This window comes from Macaca mulatta, chromosome 10, assembly GCF_049350105.2.
Source record: "Macaca mulatta isolate MMU2019108-1 chromosome 10, T2T-MMU8v2.0, whole genome shotgun sequence".
Lineage (NCBI taxonomy): Eukaryota > Metazoa > Chordata > Mammalia > Primates > Cercopithecidae > Macaca > Macaca mulatta.
Window position 1 is genome coordinate 60,494,616 of NC_133415.1, and position 25,370 is coordinate 60,519,985.

General features: G+C 43.2%; 1 protein-coding gene across 1 annotated transcript; it reads right to left on the bottom strand.

Annotated features, from left to right (window-relative positions):
• LOC703291 (cystatin-13-like) lies at positions 1 to 23,418 on the bottom strand. Its single transcript, XM_001097069.5, has 4 exons — positions 23,079 to 23,418; positions 21,471 to 21,827; positions 8,115 to 8,225; positions 1 to 345 (listed from the first exon to the last, which is right to left on the bottom strand). The coding sequence occupies exons 2-4, from the start codon at positions 21,696 to 21,698 to the stop codon at positions 262 to 264; spliced, it is 423 nt and encodes a 140-aa protein (XP_001097069.1). The 5' UTR covers positions 21,699 to 21,827; positions 23,079 to 23,418; the 3' UTR covers positions 1 to 261.
• Positions 23,419 to 25,370: the final 1,952 nt, after the last annotated feature.

Here is a 25,370-nt window from a genome sequence, read left to right on the forward strand (position 1 = left end):
TTGGGTGAGGTGTAGAAACTGCTTCCATTTATTGGTAGCAGATTATCCCAGCTAGTAGGTGAAGTATGCAGCTGGAATAGGCTGTGCAATGCTGTCAAAACACATCATGGATTTTCAACACCAGCCCATGAAGAACACACAAAAATGCAAAAAGCCCAAACAAATGAAGTCAATGGGTTAACTGTGTTGTTCTAGTTCTTGCAAGTGTCTTTGCTTCTTCTTTAAAATGGAAATGAGTGTGCAAAACACGCTAGAAGATAACTACATATCTTTGCATTGTTTCTTCAGCATGGTGAGTTCAAATTTCCATGGTTTAGATGCGACAATAAAAGTACAAAAAACCACCTGAAAGAGACAAAAAGAATACTCAGCTTCTATTTAAAAAAAAACAAAAGCAGAAGTTCCTATTTCCAGGCAGGAGTTAGAATCAGCAGGGCTAATCTGTCTGAGTCAGCCATGCCTCGTCAGACAACAGAGGATCCAGCCCCCTCACCAAACAAGTCCTCATCGGTTCACCTGTTGTGATCTGAGCCATCATGGGTGTGGCTTCATTCACTCCAGGAGGGCAAGGGTCAGAGCCCAAGGACAGGTTATTATTGGAAAATCCCCAACTCTAGCCCTGACTCTCATCCATCCACATGGACTCCCTGTAGCCCACAGAGACCCCAGGCTGCACAGAGCCCTACCCAGGGAATGCAACATTGTAAGAATAGTACCAGGTCCTGCACCCCTTGGGGAAATAAAAATTTGCCAGCAACCAAGGATGAAAGCTTGCAGCTGTAGGACTGGAAGGAAACAAGTAGCTCTCATCCCAGAGTCCTGCAGAATATGTGGGTTTTTGGCTCCCTGCCTGGGAACGAGAACACTGTTTCCCTCCTCTCTCTCCTAAAATCTTCATTTATAATAAAAATATAAAGTAAGAATACTTCCATGAAGTCAGTGTAAACTTGAATGACAGCATCAAGTAGAGAAGAAGTTGTGTAAGATATAAAGGTGTAGGAACAGTTTGGGGGAGAAAATAGGACACGCCACCAGCAACCCAGACAGCGCCTTGCAGAACTGAGTCCAGGCTCCTACACCAGGGCCGGAGGGGGATCCAGGGATGGGGGAGCCTGTGTGTGCCAGTGGTGCAAAGAGAAAGAGTGGGCATCAGGTTTGCCAGAGAGTTGACTAAGTAATTGCTTAACTTCTGGACCAGCCAAGGTAGAGAGAAAACAATCAGGAAACAGAGGACCTGAATAACCCAATTATCAAGCTCAACCCTAGAGGATATTTTAGCAATATATATTAAAATTTTTAAGAGGTGAAAAAATATTGGATTAGTAATTCAATTTCTGAGAACCTTGCCTATAAGGAAACAATAATCAGACATACACACACATAGAAATAATACTATTAATTATAGCACTGTCCATAGTAGCTAAAAATTAGGGAAAATCTTAATCAATTCTCAAGAATTGGCTAAATAATACATAGAAGCATCATAAAATAATATCAAATAGTTTCATTACATGATGTTCTAATTTTACAGTTTTAGAAATGCTTAGGTTTTATTATTAAATGAAAATCTAGATCATGAAACAGCATTCATTATGGTCTCAGCTACAAAAAATATAAACATAAAATATTTTTAAACTAAAATATATATCAATATATTTACAGTGGTAAGATTTGGATAAGGGTATTTATAGTTGATTTTAAAAAGCTTAGTATTTTTTAAAATTTCCAAATTTTTTACATTGACTGAATCAGGCCAGTAACTATTTAAAATCATATTGTTTTAAAATTTATTTTCCAAGGATCCCAGATACCCGCACTTTCTTCCTTTCTAAATACCTATAAATAAACCAACAAAACAGATAGGGTCCAATCTATAGGAGCTTTATGAAACAGGAAAGGATCCCATGCAAGGGCAGAGACAGATAAAAATCTCTACATGGTAAATAGATGTGGGCAAGTGGATAAAAGTTTATTGAGTGCCATGTACTCAAGATAGAGGATGCAATCATAAGAGAAAGCAAAGACAGTAAACCACCTCCCAACCTCTTAAACCCGAAGCCATCCTGATTTTCCTCCTCTCACACTCCATGGCTAATCAATCAGCAAATTCTAAACAAACTTTCATAGACCCAGAATCTGAGCACCTCCCCAATCTAATCAACATTATCTCTCATTCGAGGTATCTCAATAGACTAATAATGGACTCATATGGCTCTCACATCTCCACCCTTGCCACTGTGTTAAATTTTCTCCTTTTGTCCCCCGAGGTCTGCACTCCTCCTGTCTCTACCTGGCTTGTCTTGGAAGACTGACCTCCATGAGCTGCTTTAGTGGGCACCCTTGCCCTCTGACTTCCATGGGCTGCTCCAATGGGCACACTTGCCCTCTGACCTCCATGGGCGGCTCCAGTGGATACCCTTACCCTCTGACCTCCATAGGCAGCTCCAATAGGCACACTTACCCTCTGATCTCCATGGGCAGCTCCATTGGGCACCCTTACCCTTTGACCTCCATGAGCCACTCCAATAGGCAACTTTACCCTATGACCTAAATGGACTACACCAGTGGGCCCCTTACCCTCTGACCACCATGGGCTGCTCCAGTGGGCACTCTTGCCCTCTGACTTTCATGGGAAATTCCAGTGGGCACCCTTACCTTCTGACCTCCATGGGCTGCTCTAGTGGGCACCCTTACCCTTTGACCTCCATGGACTACACCAATGGGCACCCTTACCCTCTGACCTCCATGGACTACACCAATGGGCATCCTTACCCTCTGATTTCCATGGGCTGCTCCAATGAGCACTTTTGACCTCTGACCTCTGTGGGTTGCTTCAATGGACACCCTTATCCTCTGACCTCTCTGGACCATGCCAATGGGCACCCTTGCTCTATGACCACCATGGACTGTGTCAGTGGGCCCCTCTGGCTTCCAGTTGAGTTTGGCCAAGGGGAAATAAAATCAGAAAAGTGGGAAGCAGGAGTAGAGTGAGGTCAGGGAGTCACAGCAGGTTGGCTGTGTTCGTCCACCTAAGGCTGTGGCCCCAACAGGAGCTGCCTTATTGCTCCAAAAAGAAGGATATTAAAAAGCAAGTCCTATAAATAAAAAAACAAAACAAAACAGAAAGTTCCAAAATTTATGTAAATTTTGAAAAGCATACAAAATTCTTTTACATAGGCAAAAGTTTTTAAACATAGGTAGAAATGTTACCCACCAATGATAGAAGAGCGGTTATCTTTAAGGGGGAGCATAATAGATGTGTAGCATTTTACTTTTTAAAAAAAATAGTAATACCCTTTAGGATGGCTATTACCTAAAAGTCAAGAGATAACGAATGTTGGTGAGGGTGTGGAGAGAAAAGAGCCCTTGTACACTGTTTCTGGGAATGTAAACTGGCACAGTCATTATGAAAAACAGTATGGAGGTTCCTAAAGAAATTAAAAATAGAACTACCATATGACTTAGCAATCCCTCTGGAAATAAAATCGTTACTTCATAAAGATAGCTGCACTCTCGTGTTCATTGCAACATTATTCACAATACCTAGCATGTGGAAACAATGTAAGTGCCCATCAACTGATGGATGGATAAAGAAGATGCAGTACACACACACAATGAAATATTATCCAGCCTTAAAGAAGAAGGGGATCATGTCATTGGCCACAAGGATGAAACTGGAGGAGGCTGTACTAAGTGAAACAAGCCAGACACAGAAAGAAATATATGGCATGATCACACTTATATGTAGAATCTAAAAAAAAAAAAGAGTCAAATATACAGAGAGAGAATAAAGTAATGGTTACCCACAGAGCAGGCTGTGGGGGGTTGGGAGATGTAGGCTAGAAGCTACAAATTAGCAGATATAGGATGAAGTTTAATGTACATCATGAGTTAATTAAATTACACTATATTTGGAACTTCTTTTAGATGACTAGATATAGTTGTTCGTGTCACAAAAACAATGCATAATTATGTGAGATTATGTTATTTTACTTCACTATGGTAACCGTTTTACTATCTATATGAATGACATAATACCATGTGATATATTTTAAATATATCCAATACAATTTATTTTTTAAAATAAATAAAAATAAATTTTTAAAAATAGTGAAAATTAATGTAATAAAATGATAATATTTGTAAAATTTGTGTGGTAGGTGGATAGGCATTTGATATATCATTCTTAGTACTTTCTTGAATTTTTGAAATATTACTTAATTTAAAATTACTTCTAATCTTTTATAAGAATTCACTCTCTAGATTTAGCCACCTGCTTGCACTTGGCATTCTGCTAAGCTGTCTGCTCTTCATTAAAAGATGAGGATTTTGGCCAGGCGTGGTGGCTCACGCCTGTAATCCCAGCACTTTGGGAGGCCAAGTGTAATTCAGCACTCCTGAACACCTGAGGTCAGGAGTTCAAGACCAGCCTGGTCAACAGGCTGAAACACTGTCTCTACTAAAAATACAAAAATTAGCTGGGAGTAGGGGCACATGATTGTAGTCTCAGCTACTTGGGAGGCTGAGGCAGGAGAATCTCTTGAACCTGGGAAGCAGAGGTTGTAGTGAGCCAAGATTGTGCCACTGCATTCCAGCCTGGGCCACAGAGCGAGACTCCGTCTCAAAAAAAAAAAAAAAAAAAAAAAATCCTCTTTTTTTTCTTTTTTTTTTTTTTGAGACGGAGTCTCACTCTGTCATCCAGGCTGGAGTGCAGTGGTGCGATCTCAGCTCACTGCAAACTCCGCCTCCTGGGTTCACGCCATTCTCCTGCCTCAGGCTCCGGAGTAGCTGGGACTACAGGCACCGACCACCACACCTGGCTAATTTTTTGTATTTTCGGTAGAGACGGGGTTTCACCGTGTTAGCCAGGATGGCCTCGATCTCCTGACCTCGTGATCCACCCACCTCGGCCTCCCAGAGGCTGGGATTACAGGCATGAGCCACCGCGCCTGGCCTAAATATGAGGATATTTTTAATTGGTATTATGTCTGAGCAGTTTTTGCCAATCACTTATCTGCCACTATTTCCAGCTATCCATGTCTTGTGCTTGCTTTAGGTATTTAGTAAATAGATGAAAAAATACACAGGGCACAGAAATATGCATATATAAGATTTTTCAACATAGTTTCATTTATGAAAGAAAAAAATTGGAAATAATTTCTATGAGAAGATTACCAAGACAAATGTGAAAAAGAGGAAGTTACATCAAAAAACACACAGTGTGTCAGCAGTTATTTAAATAAAAAGGGAAAGAGAAAAAACACTATGTCATTTATGTAAATTGATAGTGAAATTATCTTAAGGCTGTCCACACAAATGATCCCAGTGGAAACTCCTTGGCAGGGGGCAGAATTGGGGCATTATCCAGGAGTCCAAGGGGCATGACCTCACTGTTATCCCATATATTTTTATGAGAACATACTTTTAGAAAATATTTATATACATTTTAAAATATTAAATTTCAATCTGAAATGTATCCCTGCTAATCAACTACGAGGAGAGTAAGGGAACTTTTTTATTAAGCCTGGCTCCTCTGTGATGAACTTGCCTTTGTGACAGTTCCATCTGACAACACCCTGGCCTGGCTGGGGTTGTCCCCCATCTTGGCCTAAAATAGCAGCAGCCTGGACCTCTGAGACTATGGGGAACATGCAGGGCCATTGGGCTGGAGTCTTGGGACTGTCCCAGAGCCTTGTAGGACTTCCATGCAGTGGCTGGACTAGTGGAATTGAGACAGGAATACTACAGGGTGGTTGCAGGAGAATAGAACATTCCAGGCAGCAGTTTTGCCTGACTAGCAAAAGGAAATTGTTGAAATAGCTGCAGAAGCTAGGGGCCGATGATACCCTGAAAACCAGGGTGTGGACCAAGCTGGCTAAGACTGACTGGACCCAACATGGCACTAGATTTGACCTAAGTTTCACCTAGGACTTCATTATGTGCTCGTTAACATACTAAATACACACCCATCAGCACTGTGGAGTTCTGGGAACACCCATATTTGGTGTAAAAATGGGTGGCACACCAGTCCAAGAAATCTCCATCTTTTTCCAGGAATTTTCATGAATATTCCAGCTTTGGGTTAAACAAACCCACAAAGGTAGGAGCACCAAACCCTCTTGCACATGACTCTGTCAGGTACACACCCACACTCCCCACATCTTGAGTGTGTTCTTTTTGCTTTGCAATAAATCTATGTATTTTCACTATTTTCAAATTTGTCCTTGAATTCCTTCTCATGAAGGTATCGAGAGCCTGGACACTGTCCAGGGTCAAGGTCCCGCCGGCATTTGGGGACTTCCCCTAGCCCACTGGTATCAGAATCAGCCAAAAAGCATTGCTTCCAACCCTACTTCAAAGCAATCACAGGCTTGTGGAGTCCCTGAAGGAGAGGAAAGCTCTTTCAAGGACTGCAGTGGGGGAAGGTCATGCTGTACCTGCTACTGGGCCAGGACCCCTCAGCGAATGGTGCTGGAGTTGACAGTGCACCAAGGTGGTAGCCATCACTTTTTTCTCTATCAGGTCTGATGGCAGCTTCTGTTTCTTCCTCTTAGGAGCTAATTAAGAATGTTTACTCTCTTAGAAGCACCATGTTGTGAGAATGTCCAAGTGTAGGATGACCAATACATCTTGGTTTGACAAAATTTTCCTGGTTTTAGTACTGAAAGGCCTACATCCCAGGAAAGCCTACAGTCTTCGACAAACCAGGATGACTGATCACTCTACAAGTTTGTCTCATGGGGAGTCCCTGAGCAGAATGAGAAGGATGCCTGGCCAGCCCCCCATTGTTTCAGCCATCCCAGTGGAGGTGCCAGACACATGAGTAAAGCAGCTATCTAGAATATTCCTGCCCCAGTAGAACACAGCCCAGGTTGCAGAATAGTGAGAAATAATGAGTTTATTTTACTTTAAGTCACTAACTCTGTGTGTGTGTGTGTGTGTGTGTGTGTGTGTGTGTGTGTTGGTGTGTTGGTGGTGATGGTAGCAGCAGCACATGGAGAGTGGCCACTGCCAAGACGTCGGCTGTAGCAGGAAGGTGGGCCCAGGACTCTGGGACAAGCAGGAGCCACGCAGCTTCTGAGTTGTGGGAGGCAGGAGGCCCTGGGTTCAGCTGCAGCTACCCAAGTCCAGGGATAGACCTGGGCATCTGTTTGCTCTTGAGAGCCTGGGAAGTTCTTCCTGCTCCCCACAGTCTTGGAGATGCCTGCTTATACTGACTGGCCTCTCCCCCTCCTGGCACCTGCTCTGATCATGGAGCAAGGCTGGGACGGAACCCGGAGTTGTTGCAATCCAGTTGGGTGCACGCCGGCTTAGGGCAGCTGTAATACTCTGACCCCCTCCAGTCTTTGGGCACCAAGGAGCACAGGAGAGAGGCTGAGGGGGGTGCTGAGGACAGCTCAGCACTGGCCTGCTGGTGCCACTTGGCATGAACAGCCTGGGCCATGAAGGGTGGTGGAAGGCAGACAGGCTCCTGGGCAGAAGGGGGTGGGTCCCGGGTGAAGCCCCACCTTCAGGCTGGGGAGGACCTGAGGCCTCTGGGCTGGACTGCCAGTCCTGCAGACCAGAGCAGGAACTTGTACTTATTGCTGGGCCCACCCATGGCTGACCATAGACCAATCAGCACACACTTCCCTCTCTGAAGACCATAGACACCGCCAGACTCAGATAAAGCAGAGGACAGACAAACAGCTGCAGAGAGGAGCTATCCAGATGACCAGTTGCAGAAAGGAGCTACCCTCTCTGCTGAGAGTTGAACACTCTGAATATTCAAACTGCCTACAGAGAGGAGCTACCCACCACAGAGTTTCCTCTGAGCTGTTCTAACACTCAATGAAGCTCCTCTTCATCTTGCTCACCCTCCACTTGTCTGTGTACCTCATTCTTCCCAGAAACAGGACAAGAACTTGGGCAAAGGTGCCACCAGTCGTAGAGGTTTCCAGCCAGAAAAGCAACACCCCAACGATCCCATAACATTCGGGAAGGGAAGGCTGGCATCAGTAACAGATAATAGAAATGATGCTCTGTGTCTAGAACCTGGTCATCCACAGTACTGAATATGATGTGGTACACAAATCTTACCAGGGCAAGGGATTCTCCTTGTCTCAGCCACATACCTTTTGCATTTTGGGATCCTCTTGAAAAGCACAGTTTTCATCTTCTGAAATTTTCTTGCAAATGGTTCGGGCAATTTTGACCTCAATATAGTACTCCAAACTATCTGTCACCTGTCAATGAATAATGTAAAAATAATATATTATTAAAGAATATGTAATATCAATTGTCATCTCTGGTAAATAAACATGTCATTGACTACTCAGGGGAAAGAATATCTTTCTGTCTTCCCCCTCTTCAACTGTTTTCTGTCCAGAAGTTTTGGGGTGATTTGGAAGGTTTCTTATCTTGATATCCCTGTCTCTCTCTCTCATCATAGTATTTAATTTTAAAGTAATGGTAACTGTCTCCAAAATAAAGCAAGAAAATGATTCCCCCAAAAATTATTTTCCTGGGGAAGCTAATGGTTTGCTTATTAGAGCTTGGGAAACAGCAGAGCTTCTAGCATCTTCATGCCTAATCCATAGATATTGAGGAAATAAAACTATGACCCAGAACTAGAACTCGCTTAGTGTGTATTTGTATTGATTCTCTCTAAAGTATCCTATTCTTTGTCAATCTCAGTATCCACACCTTATTGAAATACGGATTCCTCCAAAATGTCTGCTTCTCAGGGCGTTCTACCTGCACGAAGCCCCTAGCAGCCCTTCTGTTCAAGGAGAGCCTCTTGGGGAAACAGAACAGCTCAATGGCAAAAGTGCAATTTATTTAAAAATGAACAAGAAAACAAGGTTTACAAGACTTGGGGGAGAGAACATATTAAAGAGAATGACCAAGTTTAAACACAATAACTGGTCCCAGAAGAATCAGAGACAACTGACAAAATATTTAAAAAATTTTTAAGAAATTCTAGAAAAGTTTCCTAGGCATTGAACAAAGGGAGTGTGGTAGGCAGAATTCTAAGATGCCCCCAGGAGTCCTGCTCCCTGTTGTGTGTGCCCTGTGGGATCCCTAGGACTATGAATGGGATGGATTTTACTTCTGTGATTAGGCTATCCTCTAGGGGAGAGCTGAATTAAAACAGGGAGATTGACTTGGTTGACCTGACCGATTCACATGAGCCCTTTAAATCTTGGATCGAGCAATTTCACTTTTGGATGTACACCTAACTTCAAAGACACACACATGTACAAATACAGGTACACCTCATTTTATTGTACTTTGAATTATCATGTTCTTTACAAATTGAAGGTTTATGGCAACCTTGAGTCAAGCATCTATCGGTACCATTTTTCCAACATGCACGTGCACATTTCCTGTCTCTGTGTCACATTTTGGCAAGTGTCAAAATATTTCAAACGTTTTCATTATTATTACATCTGTTATGGTAATTTGTGATCAGTAGTCTTTGATGTTACCATGTAATTGTTTTGGAGCACTAAGAACCATGACCATGTAAGTCAATGAACTTAAATCTATAAATAGGTGTGTCCCTACTGCTCCACAGACTGGCTATTTCCCATCTATCTCCTCTCCTTAGGTCTCCCTATTCCCTGAAACACAGTAATACTGAAATAAAGCCAACTAACAACCCTACTGTTGCCTCATTGTAATGTGAAAAGAAGAGTCACACATATCTCACTTTAAATGAAAAGCTAGAAATGATTAAGATTAGTGAGGAAGGCATGTTGAAATCTAAGATAGGCTGAAAGCTAGAACTCTTGCACCAGTTAACAAAACTATGAATGCAAAGAAAGAGTTCTTGAAAAAAATTAAAGATGCTCCTCTAGTGAACACGTAAATGATAAGACAGCAAAACAGCCTTATTGGTGATATAGAGAAAGTTTTAATGGTCTGGATGAAAGATCAAACTAACCACAACATTCCCTTAAGCCAAACTCTAGTCCAGAGCAAGGCCCTAACTGTCTTTAAGTCTATGAAGGCTGAGGGAGGTGAGGAAGCTGCAGAAGAAAAGTTGGAATTTAGCAGAGACTGGTTCAAGAGGTTTAACAAAAGAAGCCATTTCCATAACATTAAAGTACAAGGTAAAGCAGCAAGTACTCATGTAGAAGCTATAGCAAGTTATCCTGAAGACACAGCTAAGATCATTGATGGAGGTGGCTACACAAACAAGAGATTTTCAATGTAGATCAATCAGCCTTCTGTTAGAAGAAGATGCCATCTAGTACTTTCATAGCTAGAGAGAAGTCAATGTCTGTCTTCAAAGCTTCGAACGACGGGTTAACCCTCTTGTTAGAGGCTAATGCAGCTGGTGACTTTAAGTTGAAACCAATGCTCATTTACTATTCTGAAAATCCTAAAGTACTTAAGAATTATGCTAAATCTACTCTACATATAAGAAAACATCAAATCTTGGATGAAAGCATTTTTGTTTACAGCACGGTTTACTGAATATATTACGCCTACTACTGAGACATAATGCTCAAAAAAAAAAAAAAAAAGCACATGCACAATTCCCTTCATAGGATTGCTGCTCATTGATAATGCACCTGGCCACCCAATAGCTCTAGTGGAAATATACAAGGATTTATATTGTTTCCATGTTGGCTAATACAACATCCATTCTGTAGGAGTAATTTCAACTCTCAAGTGTTGTTATTTAAGGAAAACATTTCATAAGGCTGTAACTTCCTCTGATGGATCTGGGATCTGGGCAACTTCTTCTGATGGATCTGGGATCTGGGTAACTTCCTCTGATGGATCTGGGCAAAGTAAGTTGAAAACCTGGAAAGGATTCACCATTCTACATGCCATTCAGAACATGCGTGATTCATGGGAGGAGTTCAAAATATCAACATTAACAGAAATTTGGAAGAATTTGATCCAATCATCATGAATGACTTTGAAGGACTCAAGACTTCAGTGGAGGAAGTAATTGCAGATGTGGTGGAAATAGCAAGACGACTAAAATTAGAAGTAGAACTGAAAATGTGACTGAATTGCTGCCATCTCATAATAAAATGTGAATAGATGAGGAGTTGTTTCTTAGAGATGAGCAAAGAAAATGGTTTCTCGAGATGGAATTGGTTTCTGGTGAAGATGCTGTGAACATTGTTGAAATGACAACAAAGGATTTAGAATATTACACAAACTGAGTTGATAAAGCAGCTGCAAGGTTTGAGAGGGTTGACTCCAATTTTAAAAACAGTTCTACTGTGAGTAAAATGTTATCAAACACCATCACATGCTACAGGAAAGTTTTCATGAGAGTAAGTCAATCAATGTAGCAAACTTCACTGTTGTCTTATTTTAAGAAATTGCCACAGTCTCCTCAACCTTTAACAGCCACTACCCTGCTCAGTCAGCAGCCACCAACATCGAGACAAGATCCTTCACCGGCAAAAGATTACAATTGGCCTAAGGTTTAGGTATCATTTGCATTATTAACAATACAGTATTTTGAACTAAGGTACACATTTTTAGATTTAGGGCTATTGGACACTTAATAGACTCCACTATAGTGTAAACATAACTTTATTGGCACTGGGAATCCAAACTATGTGTGTGACTCACTTTAGTGTGATATTCAGTGTATTGCATGGAATACAATGCAATGGATTGTATTATAGAACTGAATCCACGAGGCACCGTATCCACGAGGTATGCCTGTGTGTGCATAGTGTCACTACTCATACAGTCAAAGATGGAAAACAACCCCAATATGTATCAACAATAGCAGGATAAATACATGGTAGTGTGCTTATATAATGAAATTCTCTACAGCAGTAAGAATGAGCATACTTTTTTTTCTTTAAGATTCCACACATAAATGAGATCATGCAGTATTTTTCTTTCTGCGTCTGATTTTTTACTTAACATAAAAAGGGAAGTGGGTCAGGGAAGAAATGGAGAGACATAGGTCAAAGGATAAAAAGTCGCAGATATGTAAGTCAAACAAGTCTAGAGTTCTAATGTACATCATGAGGACAAAGTCAAGGTTACTGTATTGTATTTGGGATTTTTCTGAAAGTGTGGATTTTGGGTATCTTGATCCCCATAAAAAGGTAACAATGTGTAATGATGGATATGTTAATTCACTCGACAGTAGTAACCATTCCATTACCTACAGGCATATGAAAATATCATGTTGTATACTTTAAATATATACAATAATTTTTTAAAAAAATAAAACACTTGATTTTGAAAAAAACAAAAGGAGTATATTATTGCTACCTGCCACAACATGAACGAAACGTGCAAACGTAATATTGAAAGACACAAGCTAAACCAAAATAACACAGTATGTGGGATCTCACACCTATGAAGTTCAAGCAGCAGGTAAAGCTGTGGTGTGAGGGCTATACACTTAGGCAGTGTTCATGGTAAAGGTTTCTTCCAGGGCAGAGCAGGGAAGAGTGGCATACATAACTCCACGAAGCCTGAGAAGTTCTCTCCAGACTATACGGGGAATCATTTCATTTTAAAGCATTCATTTTAAAGTGATTCATTCTGCTTGACATCTATGCGTTATGAACTTTTCTGTTTTTGTGTTGGTTTCACAATGAAAAGGTTTTAAGGAATAAATGGGAATTCTTATTTTTAAAAGGTTTTTAAAAGAATAATGTAAAGGGCTTTTCCTACTCAATAGCAACTCTACAATACCGACTCAGGAACAAATAAAATAATCAAGGATCCTACAACAAACCCAGTTATATTTGGATACTTAGTCAATGGTGAGCTGGCTTTTCAAAACACAGAGGCCTTTTATAGAGAGGGTTAGGGAAATTTACTATTTTAAAAAGTTAAAGTTAGATCCAGTACCCACATCATAAATAAAAAATAATTCCAAGATAAATTACTGAGCTAAAATTATAAATGTCTTAGAAGAACCGTGTTAGATACGAGTTCTAAATTTCTCTTCAAAGAATCAGTATGTCAGTATGTTCAATTCTTTGCCTTCTACTTTTAAACTTAACTTCCTCATAAAGCAACCTTTTTCGATCACCTGCTCCACCCTGACTCATTCAGATTACCTGCTCTGCCCTGACTCATTCTCCACCCTGAGTCATTTCGATTTCCTTCTCTGTCATAACTGTTTTTCCCGCCAAACCACTCACCCCGTCACTCTCTTTAAATTAGCCAATCAGAATTAGTTTAGCCTGTGCAGTCTAATCCTAGCCAGTAGGGGAATGACAGGGCAGCAGGGGCCATGTGCGTCAGGAATAAGAACTTTTCCCCTCCCTTGTCCAGGTGTGGGCTCACCGTTGCTCCATCTGTGAGGATGCACCCTGCTATAGAAGTAAATTGCCTTGCTGAGAGGAAAAAAAGAAAATTTTATATTCGAGTGCTATTTCTTTTGCGGCACTGAAACTTTATGTATAACAATTGTAACTGTTGTACTCAAAAATGGAAAAGGACTTCTTAAGCAAGATATAAACTCCAAACAACATATGAGAAGAAAAAACAAATGTTATTATGTCAATTTTTAAAAAAAATCTTAAAGACATTGTAAGCAAAATTAAACTGCAAGCAACAGACAGGCAAGCACAAAATATTGGCAGTACATACGAGAACCATAGTTTAATATGAATAGTACATAAAGAACATCTATGATTCTGTAAGAGCAAGACAAGCAATGCAAAAGAAAAAGAGAAACAATTCTTAGAAGTAAACATATATTGCAGATAAATTCAATGAAAGACAATTGCTCACTCTATAGGGGAATTTAAAAAATGTTATTTTTGCCTCCATCAGACTGGCAAACATCTGAAAGACAAAATGAGACCGCAGCTGGAGAAAATGAGAAGCAAGAGGTACTCAGACCTGCAGTATTGCCAAAAATCTAACGTAATTTAGCCCTTTTAAGAGGCAATTTGCCATTATTTTGCAAATGTACTCTTTAACCAATGAATTCAAATTCAAGATACTATCGGTATTAGTCAGGGTTCTCCAGAGGGACAGAACTAATGGAATAAATTTGTATATAGAAGGAGTTTATTAGGGAGAATTTGTTGACACGATTACGAGGCAAAAATCCCATAGCAGGCTGTCTGCAAGCAGGGAAAGAGAGAAGCCAGTAGTGGCTCAGTCCAAGTCCAAAAGCCTCAAAACCAGGGAAGCTGGCAGTGCAGCCAAAGGCCCAAGAGGCCCCAGGGACCCACTGGTGCAAGTCCCAGAGTCCACAGGCTGAAGAACCTGGAGTCAGATGTCCAAGGACAGGAGAAACAAACATCCAATGCAGGAAGAAAAGAGCCAGAAGCCTCAGCAAGCAAAGCCATCCTTGTCTCCCACCTGGCCTGCATTGTCCTAGCCTCACTGGCAGCAGATTGGATGGTGCCCACGCACACGGAGGGTGGGTTTTCCTCTCCCAGTCCACCAACTCAAACATCCATCTCCTCTGGCAGCACCCTCACAGACACACCCGGAAACAAGACTTAACCGGCCATGCCGGCATCCTTCAATCCAGTCAAGTTGACACCTGATTTTAACCTCACAATATCATAGCAACACATAAAAAGGAATATTCATTGTTTCACTTTTCCTATCAACAAAACTCATGGTCCATTAGGAAATGGGCAAAAAAAATTTATGGCACATCATCTCATGAAATGTGACGACGAGGTGGATCTAAGTGTGTTTATGTAGCTTTTTCAAGACATGTTTCAAGTGGCCAAAAAAGTAGAGAATAGCATAGAAAGCATGATTTTATGACTATAAAGTATACTTTTAAATAATTCAGACACATATGTAAGTACATAGAAAACATCAAGAAGGATAGAGCATGCTGCTCTTAGTGGTGCCCTCAAGAAGGACAAGCCAGACTGGAAATGCAAGAAATTGAGGGTTTGCTTTCATTTTTTTTAAAAAAAACTTCCAACTGTACTCTTCAAACTTTTTGGTGACTGTATATCAAGTTTCTTAACCTCAGCGCTATTGATATTTTGAGCTGGATCCCTCTTTGTTTGGAGGCTGCCATGTGCATTGCAGGATGGTTGGTAGAATCCTGAGACTACACTCACTAGATGTCAGGAGCAGCCACCTCTAGTCATAACAACAAAAAAGTCCCTCCACGCATTGCCGAAACACCCCTAAGGAGCAAAAGCCACTCCTAATTGCAAATCACTGCCGTATATTTGAGTCGTATGTCATGAGTTGAAATTACAGTAAAAAACTAACAGCTCTAGGCTGGAAGCAGTGGCTCATACTTGTAATCCCAGCACTTTGGGAGGCTGAGACGGGTGGACTACGAGGTCAGGAGATCAAGACCACCCTGGCTAACACAGGGAAACCCCATCTCTACTAAAAAAACACAAAAAAATTAGCCGGGCATGGTGGTGGGCACCTGTAGTCCCAGCTACTTGGGAGGCTGAGGCAGGAGAATGACATGAACCTGGGAGGTGGAGCTTCCAGTGAGCGGAGATTGTGCCATAGAGTGAGACTCCGTCTCAAAAAAAAAAAAAAAAAAAAAAAATACTTACAGCTCTAATTCATACTCGTCAGCTACCAAAGCAACCACTAATCCTATCTTGACCCACACTTGCTCAGGAAATAGTAGGCAGGTGGAGTCCTGGCTGCTGAGGAGCCCCTCAGTCTTTACACAGACAGGCCCGTCTGACTCCTGGCCATCTGAAGACCCCTCCCCTCCGCTCCCCTGTGGCTACACTTTTTCCCCCACCTTCGCTCCATTGGGCATTGTTCAGAGGCAGGTGCTGATGAAGAAGAGCATAGCAGCCTGAGTTTACTTTTATTTATTTTCTTTTATTTTTTTGAGACAGGGTGTAGCTCTATTGCTCAGGCTGGAATGCAGTGGCACAACTACAGCTCACTGCACCCTCGAACTCCTGGGCTCAAGCAATCCTCCAGCCTCAGCCTCTGGAGTATCTGGGACTATAGGCAGGCACCACCACACCCAGCTAATTTTCTTTTTCTTTTTTTTTTTTTAAATGTACAGACGAAGTTCGCCATGCTGACCAAGCTGATCTCAGGCTCAGGCAATCCTCTCACCTCAGCCTCTCAAAGTCTGAGATTACAGGTGTGAGCCACCACACCTGGCTCAGCCTGGCTTTAAATCTTGACTCTTCTACTTACTAGCTGTGTGGCTCTGGGCGAGTTACTAAACCTTTTTGTGACTGTTTCCTCCCCTGTAAAGTAGAAGAAGGTAGTTCTAGCTTAGTGAGCTATGAGACCTGAGTGCACCTGCAGAAAGCAACCAGCCCTGGTGCCAAGTAAACTAGAATTCTCTCATTGCTGTGTGGCTCCAGGCTGCTGGGGATGGGATGCTCCTTGCACCAGCACTCACGTTGCACAAACACTGTAGCAGAACTCAGTCTACCAACAGATAGTCTAGCATGATGACATCAGTTATTAACAGTGTATCGTATGCTTGAAACTTGCTCTTAGAGTAGATTTTCAGTATTCCTAACACACACAAACAAAAAAGTAACTATGTAAGGTTACGGGTATGTCAATTAGCCTGATTTTGGTAGTCATTTCACAATGTATAGAGCAAAACATCATGGTGTATACCTTAAAAATAAATAGAAACATTTAATGTGTCAAGAAATAATTAATAAAATTGCTTCAAATGTCCAAAAGAAAATAAAAGAGCAGCATCTATAAACTTTTCCCTAAAGGAAAGTTGGTAAAGATTTTAGGCTTTGCAGGCCAAGCTGTTTCTGTAACTACTCTGTTTAAAAGCCTGCAGCAGGCTACACTTCACTAATCCCTGACACAAATCGGCGTATTTTTGTGTTTTTTTGTTTGTTTGTTTGTTTGTTTTTTGAGACGGAGTCTCACTGTGTTGCCCAGGCTGTAGGGCAGTGGTGCGATCTCGGCTCACTGTAAGCTCCACCTTCTGGATTCACGCCATTCTCCTGCCTCAGCCTCCCGAGTAGCTGGGACTACAGGCGCCCACCACCACGCCTGGCTAATTTTTTGTATTTTGAGTAGAGACGGGGTTTCACCGTGTTAGCCAAGATGGTCTCGATCTCCTGACCTCGTGATCAGCCCGCCTCAGCCTCCCAAAGTGCTGGGATTATAGGCTTGAGCCACTGCGCCTGGCCCAAATCGGTGTATTTTTAACTTAAATCTCCCAATAAGCTATGGCTGTTTTCTTTCCATAAAGCCTATGTATATATTATTAAGTTTAAACTGAATTGTCACCAAGAATTTTTCTTTTTGCTTTTATGGTGTGTTGTTTGGGGGATGGTACATAAAAAAAATATTTTTCTGTGCTCTTTTTCCAGCAGTATGTAGCTGTAAGGTCAAGGAATTTTAAATACTTGTGTTGTAGTCTCTTACTGAATCTGTTTCTACCTGACTGTTTTGAATTATTGCCTGCATTCCAAAGCTCACAGCGAACTGAAAAATAAAACGTTCATTCACGGAAAAAAAAAAAAGCAAGAAACAATACAAAATGGTATATAATTTTTTAGATATCCCAGTATTCGGTTTACTGTTACTATTAAACACCTGCCTATAAAGCAAAAACACTATTTTACTGATGTAAGTAGGGAAGCTTAGACATGGAGAAATCCAAGAAAGTGGAATAGTTCTGGAGGGGGTGGGAACTCACTGAGAACAGCTGTTAAACATGCCTGAGAGGCTGCAGGCTGCCTGTGTTCTAAGGTTTTAATTTCGCTCATTCGTGGCACATTTCTGGTCACAGGTGTCCTCTACTCAAGCAACACAAGCAACATAACCAGACCTACAGAAAGAACCAGAGGGAGCCAAGGTCCCACAGAGCATGGCAAGATGCATAAGGGGCCTCATGTCCCAGCACTATGGGGGATGCAGCCTCCCAGTGAACCTTCTCTCCTGATCAGATAAGAAAACAGGAAAGTAGGGCAGGTGGCCTGGCAGCCTGGAGATATGAACATGAAAAGTCAAAGGGAAGGCAGCAGAGATGAGCTCGAGGAGGAGGAGGAGGAGCACGGAGAGGCATCTCTGCATGGTGCTTCATGTCAGCACCTCCATGACCCAAGCTCAGTGTCACCTTCCACCTCTGCCACCCTCTCACCCCCCGGACTCCGGAAGACTGATCTCATTCCTGGGCCTTCATGGTGTTCCACCCTGTCCTGTCTTGGGCGCCTGCCAAGCCACAGGACAATAACTTCTCTCAGGAAATTTAACGCAGGTACAAGGCTCTCTTCTATTATATAACCCAGACTAAAATCTCATCAATTGTCCCAATAATATCCTTTATAATTTTTTTCTTTTCTTTTATTGAGAAATAAACATAAAACCCTAAACTCCAATGGACTGAATAGACCCCCTCTAGGCCAAGGGGACCCCAGAGAAACCTTAAAAACTGAATTCCCGGCCATAATGGGATGGGAGGTCAGACATACCTCAGTGTGTCCTCTCCTCACTAACCTTTAATTTGTATCCTTTCTTAAGGAGTAAGCAGAAACCAACACTGGAAAACAAGAAATAAACGACTAATTCTTTTATGGCCATTAGTCAATCACCTGAGGCCAAGACCAGACACCCTCTTCCCTCTTTGCATTTTCTTTTTTTTTTTTTTTTTTTTTTTTTTTTTTTGAGACAGAGTCTCGCTTAGTCGCCCAGGCTGGAGTGCAGTGGCGCGATCTCGGCTCACTGCAAGCTCCGCCTCCCGGGTTCACGCCATTCTCCTGCCTCAGCCTCCCGAGTAGCTGGGACTACAGGCGCCCGCCGCCTCGCCCGGCTAATTTTTTTGCATTTTTAATAGAGACGGGGTTTCACAGTGTTAGCCAGGATGGTCTCGATCTCCTGACCTTGTGATCCGCCCGCCTCGGCCTCCCAAAGTGCTGGGATTACAGGCGTGAGCCACCGCGCCCGGCCCCCCTCTTTGCATTTTCATGTGAGAGCTCACCAGCTTCACAAGGCATCCCTTCCTGAAAACTAACCACCACCTCTGGACTGGTTTTGGCTGACGTGTGAAGGATGCACAGTGAGGGTTTTTGTGACTCTGCTTCAGCTTTTGCCATCAGAGGACTGAAAATCCACCTTTGGATCATGCTAATATCATCAGTTTTTTAAGATGCAACCCATGAAGAGGCATGAAGCTCAACTGTGCATGCATACATTTTTCTTTAATAAATATTCATGACTCCTCCTATACCTTATTAAATATGTATACTTAGCCAGCTCATTCAGCACAGATTCCTGTCTTACGCTTCTTCCCTCAAAGTGCCTCTTTCCAGCTTCTGTCAGAATTCCCAGCCTGTCAGAATGGTCACCCTGCAGGCTGCAACCCTTTAGAGAAACAATGCTCTCCTTTTCAAATTCATAAACCAGACTGAAGCTCTCTCTAGTTGATACCGAGATAATACAGGACCACCTTCTGCATTTAGTTGTCATGCTTCGTAGGTCTCCTTTGTTGGGGAACAGTTTTCTAGCATTTTCCCCCATTTCTCATGATATTGGTATTTTAAGTGGTCTTATAGAATGTACTGAATTATGGATTTGTCTAATTTCTCCTCTGATTACATTCAAAGTATGCATTCTGGGCAAGAATACCATATACAGGTGCTGGCATCCCCTCTGTGCACATTGTGTCAGGAAGTATGTGATGCCAATTTGTCTCAGTGTTGGTGGTGAGCATTTGGTAAGAAAGGTGTTTATCAAATTTCCTGATTAGAAGGGTGTCTTTTCCCCTGGTAACTAATAAGCAATCCCTGCAATGGTTCACACCAAACACTCTCATCCAGTGGTTGTAGGATTCATAGATGATCTTTGCCTGAAATAGTTATGACCGTGGTGGTGGTGAGAAGATACAACTAGAAGGTGGCATAGTTTTCTAGTTAGGCCATTTCTTTTACATTTTTGAGTTGGCATTTTCCTGTAAAGAGGAGCCTCCCTTCTGTCCAGGCTCCTTTCCCAGCATCAGCTGCACTCACTCAATGTGTTGTAACCCATCCTTGCCACGGCCCACATTGATGATGCACAAATGGTCCAAACTTGCTCCCTTTAAGCTGCCTTCTGGGCTCTTATCTCTGCTTTTTGATGTGACTATAACCACTTTTAAGTGATTTTAATGGATATTTTATGTTTCATCTCCATCCCAGTATAACAAATAATTAAATATAATTTGTTTTCCTTCAAAAACTCCTAAAATAAAATAAATATATTGTGGCTAAAGGCATCTCTCAGTTGTGTCTTCCATTCCTAGTTTCAGTAGCCATCTGCAGATAATGGGCTCTGTTCAGACTGATGTAAACCAAAACCAAAATTCTAAGACCTCTCAAGTGACTGAATGGACCCCCTCTCAGTCAAGGGCATTCCAAAGTAAAACTGAAACACTAGTTCAGGCCATGACGGGAAGCGGGGTCAGACACGCCTCATTATACCCTCCTCCCTTTGAAATTCAGAAACAACTGATCAGCTTTAACATTAAAACAGAGGTCTTCGGACTGACAGAACAGATTATTTGTAGCAATAAGATACCAAATTCCAACTTGACTCTACTATAGCATCCCAAGACACATACAGGTCCTGAAAGAAGCATTTAACCCCAAAATATATTTCTTTGATGAATTTTGAAATGGCCCTGCAAAACCAGCTCTTACGGGGGTAAATCTGCATTCTGTAGAGAATCCTCTTCCTGTTCCAGGTCTTTTCCTAATCCAGGAGAGAATTAACTAAAAGTTTGGCACTTTTAAAGGCCTGATAAGAGACATTTACCATCTATTCTCTCTGAAGCCTGCCACCTGGAGGCTTCATCTGCATGATTATTAACTTTGGTCTCCACAACCCCTGATCTTAACCCAGACATTGCCTTCTATTGATTCTAGGTTGGGTTTTTTTGTTGTTGTTTGTTTGTTTGTTTGAGATGGAGTCTTGCTCTTGTTGCCCAGGCTGGAGTGCAATGGCATGATCTTGGCTCACCACAACCTCCGCCTCCCTGGTTCAAGCAATTTTCCTGCCTCAGCCACCAAAGTAGCTTGGATTACAGGCATGCACCTCCACACCCAGCTAATTTTGTATTTTTTTTTAGTAGAGACGGGGTTTCTCCATGTCGTTCTGGTTGATCTTGAACTTCGACCTCAGATGATCCACCCCCCTCAGCCTCCCAAAGCGCTGGGATTACAGGTGTGAGCCACCACGCTGGGCTGATTCCAGGTCTTAAGGTAACAACTTAACTCTTTCAACCAATCGACCATCAGAAAATCTTTGAATCCATCTATGACCTGGAAGCCCCCACTTCGAGTTGTCCTGCCTTTCTAAACCAAACCAACTTACACCTATGTCTATTGAATGATGTATGCCTATAACTTCTATCCCCCTAAAATGTACAATATTAAGCTATAAACCACCTTGGGCACATGTACTCAGGACCTTCTGGGGCTGTATCACAGGCCTTGGTCACTCAGGCTTGGCTCAGAAGAAACCCTTTTAAATATTTTAGAGTTTGACTCTGTTTGTTGACACTGAGGGCAGGGAGTGAAAGGGCAAGGAGCAAGCACCCCACCCACCTGCTCCTGGCTCTTCAGAACTTTCAGCGCCCTAAAGCTGAACTTGTCTCTGCTGGCCTTGTTATACTCCTTCATGGCGAACCAGAGTGCCTGCTGCACATAGACGTAGTTTTGAGGGATATCTTGGAATGTCCTCACCACCTTCGTTGAGCTCCAGGCTTGGACTCCTCTGGATGCAAGGGCCATAGTGGCCACTACCAGCAGCAGGGCCTGGCAGAGCCTGACCATTGTGCCTCAGCCAAGGGTCACAGGCCAAGCACCATCTATCCTTTCAGGACTGGGGCCAGATGTGGCACGCTGGCCCCTGCTGCCTCTGAAGATGCACAGACACTGGCACCCCAGCTTCTCTTGGCACTGCTGATTAAAAGGAAGGAACTTCTGTTAACACAGTGGTGATATTGTAGTAGAATTAGAAATATACATTTGGTCTTCACCCCAGGTTTTTAGCAGGAAGCACCTAAAACCCTTACAATTGCCTGAGTGGTTGAGATGTGATAGCAGCATCTTGGTTATTTCTAACATGCCCTTTTTAACCACACCTGAGTGTATGCTAATGAGGTGAATCCTGGTGGGATCCCAGATAGTCTCAGGATGGAGGCTGGTTGCAGTGTGGTTAGTGGGTTGGACCTTTCAGCCCCACCCTCCACCCCAGGGAGGAAAGAGAGGCAAAAGATTGTGTTAATCACCAATGACCAGTTAATCAACCATGCCTATGAAATGGAGCCTCCATGAAAACCAGGGTTGAGAGCATTCCATAGGCACTTTGTGTGCCTTATGTAATCACTGCCATCCCCCATGGGGCTGTTTAGTGAGTAACCCCTTTATATAGGAGGAAAATGAGGCTCATCAAGAGGTCAAGAGAGCACCTAAGCATACTTGATGGAAGCATCCACTCTTTAACTCAGGGCCTGCCCTTCCTTGTAACCTATCTCAATCTAAGAGATACACACATGTAGATAACAGCTTGGAATGTACATTTGCTTTTGAGGATATCCAATTCTACTATAGAATATAAATGAGCATGTAGTTTGTAAGACAGGCAAACCGGTTAAAATGTGTATAGAGAGTGGGCAAATAGAGACACACGTAGGCAGAAATCGTAAGTTGTGTTAATGAAATATATGTGGAGGCAGTGTATATCTAAGTTGAACACAGAACGTGTTGACAAAACTAAGAGACACCTGATATCTATCAGGCACTAAATATAAATGACATACACACAGCCAGAAGATTCATAAGGTTTTAATCTGGCCACCCTCTGGTGACATCATTCTGGTACCCTACAAGCTCTCCCCTAGAAATGCAAATCAAGTCCTCAGCTATGCAGGAGGTTCATCAGCTGGCTGGGGCAGCCCTGCCTGCATCTGTTCATAAACCAGTGTGTGTGACTGACAAGCACCTTCCATCTCTAGGACTCTTGCCCAAGTGTCCACTGTGGCACCCCCACCCTACCATTACTGGGGAGCTGATGCGACTGAGAGAGATGGGGGATGTGAACACGGAGGACCTAGGACCAGGCAGATGGTCTCCTCACCGTCACCCCATTTCTCTGTGTTTTAAGCACATTGACCTGTTCCACCCTCTTCCCGCTCCTTATTTTACACTGACCTGACACTGGTGGGCTTCCAGCAGCTCACTCTGACAAGGAAGCCTTTCTGCTCTATGGTCTCTGGATCACCTTCCAGGGTGGGCTTGGAGGCCACTCTGGCAAGCACACCACAGCTACACCATGGGCCCACTTCAGATCCAAGTTCTTCACCACATTCCTGGCTGCTGGCCCTCGAGCCGACGGTCCCGGCCCACAGGTGGTATTGCCCTCCTTCGTGAGGACTTGAACTGACTGCCGGCTGCCCCTTGGCTGTTCTCTGTCCCCAGCACGCTCAGTTCATGCCTCTGTGCATGGTCAAGTGTCTGCTGGGGTCTGCACTCCAGGGTGCTTCTGCCCTCTGGCTTTACTCCCCAGCCAGGTAGTCACACCCATGGCCCCTTTATGAGGTCAGCCCACGCCCTCTGATGCTGCTCAAGTGAAGGACGCCTCTGGCCACCAGCCCTCGGAAGGCCATGGGCTCACCAAGGCCTGCCGGTTTGCAGAAGTCCCTCACCTTGTCCCACACCTGCTGACTTTCTAAACTTCTGTCCCCTGGACTGTGCTGGGTACATGTGACAACACCTCGATGGCCATGTCTTTCAGAGCCCCATTATGCGATACCATGACCCTAGAAGCAGAAGGAGCCATCAAAGAACCAGACTAAAGGACTTTGGGACCAATAGGCCTTCGGGAATGCACCTGGCCAGGAGCTAAGGGGCCACCAGCTGACAAGAGTTGCCATCAGACACGCCAGGTGGAAAGTGTCAGCTGGCAATGGCCATGCCGGCCTAGGCTATCTCTGTGGAGTGAACAATGTAGCTCAGAAGAGCCAGCACAGATCCCTCCCACCTGCCAGTCCTGTCTTCCCCCATCTTGATGCATGTCCCAGGTAAGCGTTCCTGATTCTCCTTACTTGGGACACAGTTCTCTCCCCTGTTTGTGATCTCAGGACCTGATACCTGTCTGCCCAAACCAGTGGGCTTGGCCAGGGAGGAGGAGCTATGCCAAGAGGAGGAGCAGAACTTCATCTCACTCTGCATTTAGGGCCTGCCTCAGTGACAGTAGGGGAGCTCCCAAGAACTCACAAGTTTGGAAATTAATATTTCTCTTTGCAAGATAAAATACAGATCAGCCCAAAGTACATCAGACCTGAGATCCAATTCCAAACAGAAAGCCAGGCCTGAGAATCCCTGGGTTAAAAGTTCAAGTGTTTGAAACTGAATTGCATGCTCGACTAGGGAGCCCTTTCTAAGCTGGTACGACATGCAGAGGCCAACGGAAAAGAATAATAAATCTGGCTATACATTTTGTGTAGTGTGCACACGCGCACAAACACACACACCCGACACAAACACCACAAAGGTCAAAAGGAAAGGGAACACAGAATAAGTCATTTAGAACATATATGGTAAAGGGCTAAATTCCCTTTTATGGAAACAGCTCTTTAAAAGTGAAAAGAAAAAGACAATTTCCTCAATTGTCTTGGCTCAAAGTGAGCCAAGAATTCAAGCAGACAATCTACCCAAAAGGAATCCATTTCCCCTCTTGGCCACACATCAGTTGTCTGAGAACAGTCAGCCTGTGGTGATGCCTCACTCCAACTGCCACGCTGATCCACACATCTTGTGTCCAAAGCAGAGCACAGGTGTCCATGGGAGGCTGCACAGCACAGAGCCGAGAGATGCCTGCATCCTCCACTGAGCATTCCACAGGGGAAGGAGTCTGGTAAAAGGAAAAGGACGGAGGTAGTATTTGTTGAGCACTGTGGTGGGTGTGGACCCACAAGCCTGCAAGAGAACCAGAACTCTCATGGGCTTCCTCAGGGCTGGGGTGGGGCCTCTTAGAGCTCCCAGGGCCTGTGCATGGGCCCCTATGGCATAGGGACAGGAGGCAGCCCTCCTCTCCTCTTGGCATAACTCCTCCTCCCTGCCAATGTTCACATCACCAAACACATTCTGTCTAAGGTGGGGTTATCAGGACCACAGGTGCTGGTTGCTCCAGGAACTATTGCCTCATAGAAAGCATTTTACTTTGCTCATGTCTCAGGATAATCAGGATTTTAGGAAAGGACCCAGTTAGGAAGGTCCCAGGAGGTGCAGGCCGGGGAGTGGCTGGGACCGCCATCATCTACATCACGACTGGGCTCCCTGATAATGAGGAGGAGATTTTATAATGTATTTATTCAGAGGTAATTCACACACTGTAGGATTCGCCCATTTAAGCATATAAGTCAATGACTTTAGCATATTCACAGAATTTTATACCCAAACCACAATCAATTTTGCAATATTTTTGTTACCCTAAAAAGAAAC

What these genes read in the sequence shown, in the direction of transcription:
- LOC703291 (XM_001097069.5), bottom strand. Translation starts at nt 21,698, where the DNA reads ATGGTCAGGCTCTGCCAGGCCCTGCTGCTGGTAGTGGCCACTATGGCC. An exon ending in TTCTGAAGAGCCAGGAGCAG is followed by an intron (nt 8,226 to 21,470) that starts GTGGGTGGGGTG and finishes ATTCATTGACAG; the next exon opens with GTGACAGATAGTTTGGAGTA. An exon ending in AGGATCCCAAAATGCAAAAG is followed by an intron (nt 346 to 8,114) that starts GTATGTGGCTGA and finishes TGTCTCTTTCAG; the next exon opens with GTGGTTTTTTGTACTTTTAT.